At 45.4% G+C, this 13,464-nt stretch overlaps 1 protein-coding gene across 1 annotated transcript in view; it reads right to left on the bottom strand.

The window, feature by feature from the left end:
- Nucleotides 1-6,252, bottom strand: part of Spocd1 (SPOC domain containing 1) — a 41,875-nt gene extending 35,623 nt beyond the window's left edge. The window contains exon 1 of the mRNA XM_090334004.1: nucleotides 6,159-6,252. Within this exon, the coding sequence (XP_090190130.1) occupies nucleotides 6,159-6,252 (94 nt within the window). The remainder of the gene's footprint in view (nucleotides 1-6,158) is intronic.
- Nucleotides 6,253-13,464: the final 7,212 nt, after the last annotated feature.

Raw genomic sequence — 13,464 nt, 5'->3', positions numbered from 1 at the left:
AAAGCCATGAGACTCTATTTCTTTTTTTTTTTTTTTTTGGGGGGGGGGTCAGTTGTGGCGCTTGAACTCAGGGCACTGTCCCTGAGCCCTTTTGCACAAAGCGAGTGCCCCAGCGCTTTGCGCCCCAGAGCTACTTTCGATCTTTTTAAAAATTTAACTTCATTTGATTGCAAGGATGTTGTACCGAGGGACTACAATTATGCAAGTAAGTAAAGCAATGAGTACATTTCTGGTCGAACATTATTACCCCTCCCTCATTTTCCTCCCACGTTCCCTCCCCCACTCCCTCCCCACTTCCAATTTTTGAGAGATTAATTAGAGATAAGAGTCTCACAGGGACTTTTCTGCCGGGGTTAACTTTGAATCACAATCCTCAGATCTCAGCTTTCTGAGTAGCTAGGATTACAGGTGTGAGCCACTAGCACCCAGCTGTCCTTGAGATAAACTACTCAGAAAAAGCCAGAGGTGGCACTGTGGCGCAAGTGGTAGAGTGCTAGCCTTGAGCACAAGAAGTACAGGAACAGGGCCGGGAGTTTGACCTAGTGGTTAAAGTGCTTGCCTAGCATGCATGAAGACCCAGGTTCGATTCCTCGGTACCACATACATAGAAAAAAGCCGGAAGTGGTGCTGAGGCTCAAGTGGTAGAGCTCTAGCCTTGAGAAAGTCCAAGGACACAAGGACAGTGCTCAGGCCCTGAGCTCAAGCCCAGGACTGGCAAAAAAAAAAAAAAAAAAGAAGTACAGGAACAGCACCCAGGCCCTGAGTCCAAGCAAAAAGAAAAAAGTGATTTGGTTTTAAAGTGGAGAAAGAATCCTTTGGGTGGGCGCCACAAAGAAAGAAGTCACAAACAAGGACCAAATAGCAAGCTGGCCTCTGACTTTCCAGCAGCACTGGGTGTCAGAATACAATAGAACAGCACCTACAGTGTCATCAAGGACAGACGGTGTGATTCAAGGACTTTATTTTCAGCCTGTTATTTAAATATAAAAGCAGAAGACAACATTTCTGAGAGCACGTGGGACGTTTGGAGGCAGAGGTGTGGCGCCATCTGTGCTCTCCTGACAGCCACCTGGAGTTTTAGTCCGAGGTTCACTGATGGATTTATACAACAGATGCTCAAAGACCTGGGGAGGGGTCAGCCCTGTGTCCAGGGCTTCCATGACTTTTGTGCCAGCTCTGGAGAAGCCAGAGTATGGCTGGCTTGAGCCTGAGGTGAGGTGACCTGGCCTGAGCCAAGGCCAGTAGAAGACAGGAAGCTCATCCTTACCCAAACAACAGCACTGGAATAGACAGTGGAACCCAGAAGGCAGGGTATCAGCCAGGGAATGATCTGGAATGGGGAGGTGTTAGAAGATGGGATGTGAGTACACCTAGAAGACTGAGAGTTGGGGAAGAGCCAGAGGCCTTGGATACTGGGCTTCCAGGCTCAGTAACTGCCTGCCCCCTGGAAAATTGGCTGTGGAGTGAGGGAGGCTGGGAAAGGAAGGTCTGACTGCAAGAAGGGTCAGAGGTTCCCTAAAGACTCAAATTCCCATACTGCTTGAGTTCAACACTGTTTTGTGGCTTTGTTTACATCTTGAGAATGAGGCAAGCGCTCTACCACCAAGCAAAGTTCATATTTATTTATCTATTTATTTATTTCTGTTCCTAGGGCTTGAACTCAGGGCCTGGGTGCTGTCCCTGAGCTCAAGACCAGTGTTCTACCACTTGAGCCACAACTCCGCTTCTGGCTTCTTTTGTGCTTATTTGATGAAAGTCCCACAGACTTTCTTCCTGAGTTGCTAGGATTGCAGGTGTAAACCACCCGCACCCAGCTTACCTTTCATACTGAGAGGAGAGTCTTCTAATGACTCAAGGTTGCTCTTCTTTTGCTTGTTTGTTTTGTTTTGTTTTGCTTTGCTTTGCTTTGGTTTCTTGAGGTTAAGTCCCACTATGTAGCCCAGGATAGCCTTGAATTGTGTGTGTGTGTGTGTGTGTGTGTGTGTGCGCGCGTGCGTGCGTGCGTGCGTGCGTGCGCACGCGCGCGCCTGTATTTGGCACTGTCCTTGGCACTGTTCCCTTTATCATTCAAGGTTGGAACTCTAGAACTTGAGCCATACTTCACTTCCAACTTTTTGGTGGTTAAGTAGAGATTAAGTTTCAGAGTTTCCTGCAAAGGCTGGCTTCATATCACAACCTTAAGATCTGAGCCTCTTGAGTAAACAGGATTACAGGCATGAGCCACCTGGCTTTGGCTTTGAACTCTTAATCCTCCTGTCTCAGCCTCCAGAGTACTGGGATTACAGGCATGCACTACTGTGCCCTGCTAAACTCCCAGTTGCTATTTCTGTTTTACCAAAGGGGAATTAGACTGAGAGGGTAGGCAGGTCCACAGACAGCACACCCAGTAGAGCTGAGATTCCCGCCTGTCTCAAGGGATGACTCTCCCTTCCACCTCCACATGTCAGAGGCAGAAGAACAGAAAAGCCGCAGACATGCCTCAGGTGTTTGAGCTTCAAGCTCACAGAGGACAGTTTGCAAAAAATTCCGAAGGACATCGAAATGGCAGTTCTCTAAAGAAGCCACTCCAAAGACACCAGCCGACTCCAGCCAGCGTCAGGGGTTTGCATGTTCATCCCTTGGCCCTCTTCTGCTCTTCACAAGGCGGCTTTCCGCTTCATCCTTGGGTCTCCTCTTCAGACAGCCTCTCTCGTGCCTTTCACCGCCACTTCCCTGGGCCCTCACCAGCCAGGTCTGTCTTGTGTTCAGAGAGATGCTCCACCACGGTTCTGTCGACTGTGGACTTGAACTGGGGGTCTAGTCATTGTCCCTGAGCTTTTTTTCCCAAGGCTAGCACTCTATCACTTTGAGCCACAGCACCTCTTTGGTGGTTATTTGAAGATAAGTATCTCTTATACTTTCTTGCCAGGGCTGGCTTTGCACCACAGTCCTCAGATCTCAGCCTCCTGAGTAGCTAGGATTACAGGCGTGAGCCACTGGGATCCAGCTGCAGTTATCTTAAAACAGGTGAAAGCTGAGCCCTGGTGGCTTAAGCCTAGAATCCTAGCTATTCAGGATCTGAGGATTGTAGTTCAAAGCCAAACCAGGCAGGTAAGTCCGTGAGACTCTTATTTCCAAATGACTACCAAAAAAGCCAGAAGTGGAGCTCTTGCTCAAGTGGTAGAGCATCAACCTTGAGTGCAAAAGCTCAGGGACAGCACCTAGGCCTTGAGTTCAAGCCCCAGGACCAGCACCAGAAGAAAGAAAGGGGTGGGGGAGGAGGGGGAAAAAGAAAGGAAGGAAGGAAGAGCAAAAGAAAGAAAGAGAGAAGAGAGACAGAGACAGAGAGAGAGACAGAGAGGAAGGGGCCAAGAGCATGAAGCCCTGGGTTCGATTCCTTGGTACCACATACACAGAAAAAGCCAGAAGTGGTGCTGTGGCTCAAGTGGTAGAGCTCTAGCCTTGAGAAAGCCCAAGGACAGTGCTCAGGCCCTGAGTTCATGGCCCAGGACTGGCAAAAAAAAAAAAAGAATAGCTCAGCCGGGGGCGCGGTGGCTCACGCCTGTCATTCTAGCTTCTCAGGAGGCTGAGATCTGAGGATCAAGGTTCAAAGCCAGCTCAGGCACAAAAGGACCTGAGACTCTTATCACCAATTAACCTCTAGAAAACCAGGAAGTGGGGCTTGGCTCAAAGGTAGGGTGGTAGCCTTGAGCTGAAGAGCTCAGGGACAGGGCCCAGGCCCAGGAGTAGGGCAATAGCTCAGGGACAGTGCTCAGGCCAAATTCAAGCCCTATGACCCACAAAAAAAAAAAAAAAGTGAAGCTCTCGCATTCCCTCCGGCCCACCACTAAGCATCTGATTGGACCATACGTCTCTTGGGCACTGCCCCTGTGCCAGCTTGCTCAGCACATGGAGATAGACCTGCTGTGTGGGCTGCTGGCTGAACATGGGAACCTGTCCAGGGGCAGGTGGGGATGGAGACCCAAACCCAGACTAGTTTACTAGATTTGGATGGGAGACATATCTGCTCTCAAAGAGCGCCTTTCTCAAATTCCTCCCTGAACCCTAGGGGCTTCCCTGGCACTGAAGGCAAATGAATCAACCCACACGGTCCCTGGGTCCCTTCCCTGCCTCTAAGTTTTAGCCAGGCAAGAGAAAGACAAATAGATGATTAAATGCACCATTAGAATTCATCCTTTTTGCTAGTGGCTCACACCTGTAATCCAAGCTACTTAGGTGGCTGAGATCTGAGCACCATGGTTCAAAGCCAGTCCAGGCAGGAAAGTTTGTGAGACTTTTATCTCCAGAACATTAGCCACAAGCCACAAGTGGAGCTGTAGATCAAATGTGAGAGCACCAGCCTTAAGGAAAAACAAGAACAAACAATGAAAAAAGAAAAGCTAAGAGCACAAAGCCCTGAGTTCAAGCCCCAGGACACGCACACAAAGTAAATCCACAGCTTTACCAAAGGTCATGGAAGGAGACGTGGGGAAGGAAAAGACTCTGTGTTCCTGGATGGGAGGACTCTGCACTGTAAAAATGTTCATTCTTGCCAAAGTAAATCTATACACTTGATGTCATCCCAACGAAAATATCAAAGGCATTTTTAATGGAATCTGACAACTGGATTCCCAAGTTAATCTGGAAAGAGAAAATACACAAGAACAGGATATCCAAGACAAAGATCTTGTATATTTGGTTGTAAAATGTACACAGTACAATATTCATTCTTTAAAGCATTTTTCAGTATACAGTTCAGTATTTAAGCACCTTTTGCAGTATTGGATAACCATTACTACCTTTCCTTCCCAGAAATTTCTCAGCTTCTTGAACTAAAACTTTTTGTTTCTTTCTTTTTGTGCTGGCGCTGGGACTTGAACTCAGACTTTTGCTCTCACTTGACTTTTTCCCCTGGCTCAAGGCTAGTGTTCTACCATTTGAGCCACAGCTCCACATCTGGCTTTTTGGTCCTTAAATGGAAATAAGAGTCTCACAGACTCTTCTACCGGGGTTGGTTTTGAACCATGATCCTCAGATCTCAGCCTTCTAAGTAACTAGGATTACAGTTGTGAGCCACCAATTCTCTGCTTCAAACTAAAACTCTGTATATACTAAGTTCTTCCTTTTACTATTTCCTATATGAGAAAAAAATCTAAATGCATAAAAATGAAAAACTGTTAAGCCAAAAAGAAAAATGCCTTCGCAAACAACCATTCTGTCTGTCTGTCTATCTATCTATCCCATGAGAAATCGAACAGCTAACTAATAAATGGTGTTAAAATAAGTGGCTAGTGCTCTATCATTTGAGCCACAGCTTGAAAACTCCACTTTGAAAAATACAAAATTTAAATTAGTCCTCACACTAGACAGCCATACCAAAGTTCCTTTGATTAAAGATCTAAGTGTGGGGAAAAGGAAAAACAAACCCCACAAAAACATGAGAAGAACAACAGGAAAGCTAGCCAGATTCAATTACACACAAAGAGGTAATTTCTGAATAAGAGAGAAGTATGAACACAGTGAAAAGACAAAATCACACCCTGGGAAAATAAAGCTGCCCTGCACATACAGGTGTCAAGAAGAACACATCTTGAAATACTAGTGATTTTGCTATCCTTTGCCTCCTTTCCTCACGTCTATCAGAGCTCACACACCACTCCACGGGAGCAGTCAGAGGGAGGAGATTAAGAGAGAGGAGCAGTGAATGTTCGAAGTCATTGTTTTTGTAACTTCCCAGGTAATCTACTTGAAGCCCACATCAGACACTGTGGTGTTTGAAAGCAAAGCCTTTGATTGGAAGAGACTGCTTTTACTGTGAGGAAAAAAACCAAAAAAACTGCTCTTGACAATCAAAAGGAAAGGTTCTGAAGGAGGCTGGGAGACAATTTGTGCCTAAATTCCAGATTGAAAAGGACTTGTAAGACCTAGGCTGTGTGCCCTCGAAGGAAGGAAATGGGGTAGCTGCGGTGGGGGAGGAAGGGAGGGAGGGGGGAGAGAAAGATAGATAGAGAAGAGAGAGAGAGAGAGAGCGCACCAGTGGTGAAGGGATCTGGGAGGAGGGAACCCCAACTTCAGGGCTGCGGGAGGAGATAACTTAGCTCTTTGGGGCAGTGAGGAGAGCCTCCTCTAGCTTCCTGGGGTGTGGGCCATCCCCTGCAGACCCTCTGTGGGCCACTCACAGGCCACCTTGGCTGCAGGCCGAGGCCAGCCATCCTGCCGTTCACTGTCTGATGAGGGTCTCTGCTGATAGCTGCCGTGTGATGTCCTCCCCATGCTGCAATTTTCAGAGGAGTGCTATAACTCTCATCCCTACGGATGTGTGCGCCCTTTTCATGTGGCTCAAGACGCTCAGAGAGATCCTTCACACGTGCTGAGTAGGCCATGGGAACTGAAGACCCCCTGCATCCTGTACACGGATAGGACTCAACTGTGACAAAATCTACACTGCGAATGCAAGCTCTACAATATGTAAAGAGTGTTGGTGCTTCAACAAAAGGACCTACAATATATAAAGATCAACACAGAGATAAACAAGATGAGAAAGGAAATTCATACAAAAAACCCACAAAACACCAACAGTTCACATGCATAAGAAGACAAAACAAAGTGCAGTGTTAGCTCTAATGGGGAAAAAATCCAAGTTTGAACAAGATACACTTTGCTTAGCAAATTTAGAAAGCAGAAAAGAAGGAAGGGAAGCATTCTCAATGCCTCTGCTAGACTTCACGAGTACAGGGAGTCCATCCTAAGATAAGCAGTATGGCGGCACCTAGAAATTAATCCTCAGCAGTCCACATCAACCAAGTGTGGGTGGCTGGGCAGGTCTCAATGGGGAACCCTGCAGTGTGCACTTGTGGAGCTGTTTTACAACACTGTTATTAGGAAACATTGGATCACAGCTGGGCACAATATCGCATACCTGTCATCCCAGCACTTGAGGGGCGGAAGCAGGAAGATAACAATGTCAGGCCCTAGACTACCAAGCAAACCACAGCTCAGCAGTACAGCACTTGCCTAGCATGTTCCAGACCCTCATGTCCAGCCTCAGTAGCACTGGATTTAAGAAAGGATAGAAAAGAAGAAAGAGCTGAGGTCATAGACTTTGGATTCAGAGAAGAGAAGAGAGCAACTGATTAGAGATGGCAGCGGGAGGCCCAGGCCAGGGCAGAAGTGGGCTTAGGGTAAACACCCAGATAACAAGAGTCAGAGGGGGTGGGTGTGGGAGGAGACTGAGGCAGGCAGATAGATGGTAAAACGGGAGAATGAGAGAGGAGGAATGGGGAGGAGCTAAAACAAAGAAGAGGCAGAGGTGTGGTAGAGGTCAGGGAAAAACATGGAACTGGCTTCAGCCTGATTGCACACCCCCCCACCCCCACCTCCTGGAGTTTCCCATCAGCCCCAGGGCAGGGGAGCGCAGGCGCCTTGCAGGCCCCCCATCCCAGCCTCGGGTGAGGAAGCTCAGGAGCCAAGGCTTTCCTACTGGCTCTGGTGTTCCACACCCTTCCCTGTGCTGAGGCCCTGGGCCAAGCCCAGGAAAGATACTTAGCCCTCCCGGACTGTGATTCTCCTACTCGTGCTTCTCCAGGTATCTGCAGTCAGCTATTGTGCTTTTCCTACAGCTGGGCTAACAGGCATGCACCAAGCCTAATCATGGCTTGAGATGAAGTCCTAGGAACTTTTCTTAATACCCCATTTGGGTTTCTTTCATGGGTTCCTTCTTATACCCTCACACCTATTTTTTTTTTCTCTTTTTAATTGTTGGGTGTATTTGTTTAGTTTTTTTTTTTTTCTTTCTTGAGATTGAATCTCACTCTGTAGTCCAAACTGGTCTTGAACTCTTAATCCTCTTTCCTCCCACCTCCCAAGAGCTGGGATTACAGGCAAGGGTGTACCACCACACCCAATGCAAAGCCATCCTGCTGAACAGGAAAAAACTGGAGGATTGTGAGTTTCTGCTTCTCTTTGCAACTCCTATATAACATTCTCAGGGTTCTTAGGCAATGTCTTTGATCCTGTCCTAGCTCCTTCCTCAAACGTGAAAGATCTTAGATTCTAGCATTAACATAATTAGTTATTTGCATTATCGTGTGATTTCTAAAAAACAGTTTCAAAAGTAATGGCAGTAGTTTTTTTTGACTCGTAATAAGACTTTCAAATGAAGCTCTGAGATGCCTTTGAAGCTCTTCTCTTAAAAAAAAAAAGTAAAAATAAAAATAAACCTTTAAGGCTGAACAGTCAATACGCCATAAGAGAAAGGCACCGAAAACAATGATTTTCACCAAGTGGTTGTATCACCAACTTGATATACATTTAAAGTCTTTCATTTCAGATTGCTTTCAAACTTCAGGGACTGCATTTTTTTTCCTCCTTTGCTTTTGATTTAATGTTATTTTGGAAGGCATTAAATATTTATATGATTCCAAAGTCAAAACCACATAAAAGGAAGTATCTAGACAAGTTCATCCCATCATTATACCTCTACCCTGCTCCTTCCCCTGTAAGTAATCATTTTTATTGTTCTTTGCTTGTTTGTTTATCCTTCCACTGTCTCTGTTTTGCAAACATAAACTTGTACACATATTTATACCCCTTTGTCAAGTATTTCCCAAAAGCTCATGCATAAAGGGCTTGAGTCCCCCCACCCCCGGGGGTACTGTTAGATGCTGTGCTGGAAAGAGGAGCTGGTGGGAGGAAGTTAGGTCACTGGAGGAGGTGTCCTTGAAAAGGATATTGGGAGTCTAGTGCCTTTCTCTTTCTCTCTCTTTTTCTTTTTCTCTCTCTCTCCCCTGCTTCCTCTCTCTCTTTTTCTCTCTCTTCTCCCAGGCCACCAAGAGAAGAGTAGCTTCTTTCTACCCTGTGTTTCCCATCATGATTCTCTGCCTCACCAGGCCCACAACAATGGAGTCTAGCAACTGTGGGTTGAAACCATGAATCCCACTTTCTTTTCTTTTTCTTTTGTCAGTCATGGGGCTTGAACTCCGGGCCTAGGTACTGTCCCTGAGCTCTTCAGCTCAAGGCTATCGCTCTACCGCTTGAGCCACAATGCCACTTCTTTCTTTTTAAGTTGTGTATCCCAGGCATTTTGTCACAGTGATGAAAAACTGACTAACACATTCCCTTCCTGTCATTGTTATACAAGCCATACGGGCTCTTGGTTCAGTCCTCTACATCTTTGTTTTTCATTTAACAACCTGTCCTGGAAGCCGGACTAGCAGTGTATCTTCTATGTTCCTTTTCACAACTGAGAGACCTAAGGAGGAACATTCAGATCATTTCTAATGTGTTGATACGTCAAGTCAGGCTGCAGAGAGTGATCCTGTGCCAAAGTCATTTTAGTGATCTTCTCATCAGTTTAATTTACAACCCTACAAGTAGAACTAGAGCCAAAGAATAATCTTGCATCTTTTTAAAAAAGAAATTTCTAAATTTCCTTCCAAAAGAGTTCTGCTATTTTACACTAAATAACTAGTTTTCAGTATTCGTTCAGTGAATACATATTGTATACCTACTTTGCACCAAGGCACTGGATGATTTACTGAGGGCTTATCAGTGAGAAAGACATAGTCTATTCACTTAAGAACTAACAGCCAGGGCTGGGAGTCTGGTCTAGCAGTAGAGTGCTTGGCTAGCATACACAAAGACCCGGGTTCAATGCCTTGGTACCACATACATTGAAAAAGCTGGAAGTCAGGCTGGAGTTTGGCCTAGTGGTAGAGTGCTTGCCTGGAATGCACAAAGACCTGGGTTCGATTCCTCGGTACCACATACATAGAAAAAAGCCGGAAATGGTGCCAATGCTCAAGTGGTAGAGCTCTAGCTTTGAGAAAGTCCAAGGACAGTACTCAGGCCCTAAGCTCAAGCCCAGGACCGGCAAAAAAAAAAAAAAAAAAAAAAGCTGGAAGTGGTGCTGTGGCTCAAGTGGTAGAGTTCTAGCCTTGAGAAAACCCAAGAACAATACTCAGGCCTGGAGTTCAAGCCCCAGGACTAGCAAAAAAGAAAAGAAAAGATAAAAGACTAGAACTAACAGCCAGGCTGGGAATGTGGCTTACTGGTAGAGTGCTTGCCTAAGACACATGAAACCCTGGGTTCCATTCCTTAGTACCACATAAACAGAAAAAGCAGGAACTGGTACCATGGCTCAAGTGGTAGAGTGCTAGCCTTGAGCAAAAGAAGCTCAGGGAGCCAGGAGCGGTGGTTCACGCCTGTAATCCTAACTACTCAGGAGGCTGAGATCTGAAGATCAAGGTTCAAAGCCAGCCTGGGCACAAAAGCATTTGGGATTCTTTTTTTTTTTTTTTTTTTGGCCCCTTTCTCCTTCTGGCCCCGCTCGCTCCGGCCCGGCCCTGGTCCTGGCCCCGCTTGCTCCGGCCCCGCTCGCTCCGGCCACCACTCGGTTGGGCTCTGTTCACTTCAGCTCAGCTCGCTTCTTTCGCTCTCTGTCGCCGTCGCAGTCTTGTCTCTGCCACTTTTCCGGTTTGGTTGTGTCTCGTCTCTGCCATTTCCGGCTTGGTTGTGCATGTGGGATACCGAGGAATTGAACCCGGGTCTTTGTGCATGCTAGTCAAGCACTTTAACCGCTAGGCCAAACTCCCGGGCCCGCATTTGGGATTCTTATCTCCAGTTAACCTCTAGAAAATGGGAAGTGGGGCTTGGCTCAAGGGTAGGGTGGTAGCCTTGAGCTGAAGAGCTCAGGGACAGCACTCAGGCCAGAGTTCAAGACTCATGGGTCACAAAGGAAAAAAAAAAAAGAATAAACAGCCTACTGAGGACGTGTGAGTGAACCCAATAATATAAAATGATAATTGGTATGTACTAACAATTACCAGTTCCGTACGAGTTTGTAGTAAGGGACTGAACATTGATGCCACAGTCTGTAATCCCAGCTTCAAGGGAGGCAGAGGTCGGAAGAATCAAAGCTCAAGTCTAATTCTGGGCAGAGGGGATGAGTAAGACCCGGATTGGTGGTATACACATGTCATACTAGCTATGAGGAAGACATAGATATAAGAATGTCGGTTCAGGGGGCTAGGAGTTGGGCCTAGTGATAGCGTGCTTACCTAGCATGCACAAAGACCTGGGTTCAATTCCTCAGTACCACATACATAGAAAAAAGCCAGAAGTGGTGCTGAAGTCCAAGGACAGGGCTCAGGCCCTGAGCTCAAACCCAGGACTGGCAAAAAAAAAATGTCGGTTCAGGCCAGCCAGGCAGAAGCACAGGATCTTATCTTAAGATAACTAAAGCGGGTAGAGGAGGAAAATGGGGACAACAACGTAAGAATGTGTGAGAAGTAATGTACCTACTATCTAGCAAATGTAACTGTAACCCCTCTATACATTACCTCAATAAGAAGAAATGGACACATTGGGTGTGGGCTGCCGCCTGCCTCACTGATATGAAGCTCACACAGTAGTATGGAAAAGAAGTTGTTCATGGTATGAACAGAAAGCCAGTGGTGAGGCCCTGCCCATTTGGGGCAAAAATCCTTATAAGGACTGTCTTAAGAAATCTGCCTTAGCTGGGCCTGGTGGCTCATGCCTGTAATCCTAGTTACTCAGTGATCTGAGGATTATTGTTCAAAGCCAGCCAAGGCAGGAAAGAAAACCAGAAGTGGCAGTGTGGCTAAAATGATAGAGAGCCTTGAGTGGAAAAAGTTCAGGAACAGCATTCAGGCCCTGAGTTCAAGCTCTTTAACTGACAAAAGAATGTGTCTTGTGTGGGAAATGTGTCTATTAGAAGAATGTGTAGCTTTTGTCTCAGCTGATTTCTCCATTTACTGGGTTCATTTATGGAAGGCATATGACAGGTTTTTGTGACAAGAAACAGGAAGAAATAACAAAAGCAATTAAAAGAGCTCACATCATGACATTTATGCCAGTTATATATGAGGATTCTGCTCACCTCAAAACCCTCAAAGTTTGTAACATCATATATTAGGAATTAATTATATGAAGTTATTGCCAAGAAATTACTTGTATAATAAGCAAAAAATAAAATAAGCAGCCAAGTGCCAGTAGCTCACACCTGTAATCTTAATTACTCAGGAGGCTAAGATCACAATTAGAAGTCACTGAGAAGAAAAGTCTCAGACCTTTTTTGTTTTATTTGCTGGTCATTGGACTTGAACTCAGGGCCTAGGTGCTGTCCCTGAGCTATTTCACTCAAAGATAGTGCTCTATCACATAGAACTACAGCACCACTTCCATTTTCTAGCAGTTAATTGGAGACAAGAGTCTCATAGACTTTCTTGCTGGGCTGGTTTTTACCCACAATCCTCAGATCTCAGCCTCCTAAGCAGCTAGGATTATGGGTGTAAGTCGTCAGTGCCCAGCTGTCTCTGAGACTCTTAGCTCCAAAGAACCATCAAAAAGCTGAAAATAGAGCTGTGGCTCACATGAGAGTGCTAGCCTTAAGTAAAGAAGATAAAGAACAGTGCACAATCCCTGAGTTCAAACCCCTAGTCCCATCACACACACACTACATACATACCTACACACATACATATATACATACATACATTCATACACACACGCTTAAGCCAGAATCTGGCAATAGAAAATGCTTTGTAAGTATTAGCTATCATTATCTAAAGGTTATAACAGAAGGGTTTAAGACCATCCAAAACATATATGAGTAATGAAGAAATCTACTCCTGAATGTATGTATTTAGAATGACTGAACATATTGATTATGATAGTCTTGCTAGCCCAGGTCAAACGTGGAATGGAGTCACTGATGAAGACTTAACATTTCCCATTGAAATCTCACCAAAGCAATGCTTGCTATTGAATCTAAGGGAATGTAGGCCCATTATATTTATTAGTTTAATTTACTAGACTTATAAGAACTATTTTGTACTTAGGAAGGTTTAGTTTGTTAGATTAGCACATTTAAATCGTTTTTTTTTAAAAGAAAGCAAATATTTTAAAATTTAGCCTTGCTGTTTTACCAGGGTGAAGGTGTTTAATGCACTGAGTTAGTAAGTGGGACCAAGTACTATTCAAAGCCTCCTTAAACATGATTGTTACCATTTATGAGTCTTATAAATAGCATTAATAAGATTTGTAAGCTAAACATAAAAGCCTAAGAATGAACCAAGGTTTTTGAATTTGTAATCCTAATAAACGGACTCCATTTGTAAAACCCCAAATAAACCTTCTTAATAGTCTTCTCAGCAGACAAAAACCACCCTGAAGGGCACCCAAGAGCATCATGAACAATCCCACGAGTGGCTGGCTTGGAGAAGGGGGCCAGAGCTTTTGGGGAGGCTCATTAGGAGAGGGGTTCCATGAGTGGCCACCATGGGGAGAGGAAAGGAAGACAATGGGTGTAGGTTGGAAGACAGAGAATACATGCAATGGGAGTAGAGTGGAAAGGACTGAGTCTTCAAAGAAGCCAGGAGGTGTGGTGGGGACCACTGGAAAGGAAAAAGAAGCCTCATCTCATATGGGCATTTTGCACTGATAAGTCAGAGTTCTCTGCAGACA

This window comes from Megascapheus bottae, chromosome 6 (assembly GCF_031878675.1).
Source record: "Megascapheus bottae isolate mThoBot1 chromosome 6, mThoBot2.hap1, whole genome shotgun sequence".
In the NCBI taxonomy this organism is placed as follows: Eukaryota; Metazoa; Chordata; class Mammalia; order Rodentia; family Geomyidae; genus Megascapheus; species Megascapheus bottae.
Note: the sequence above shows the minus strand (reverse complement) of the source record. Positions and strands in the feature narration are given on the sequence as shown.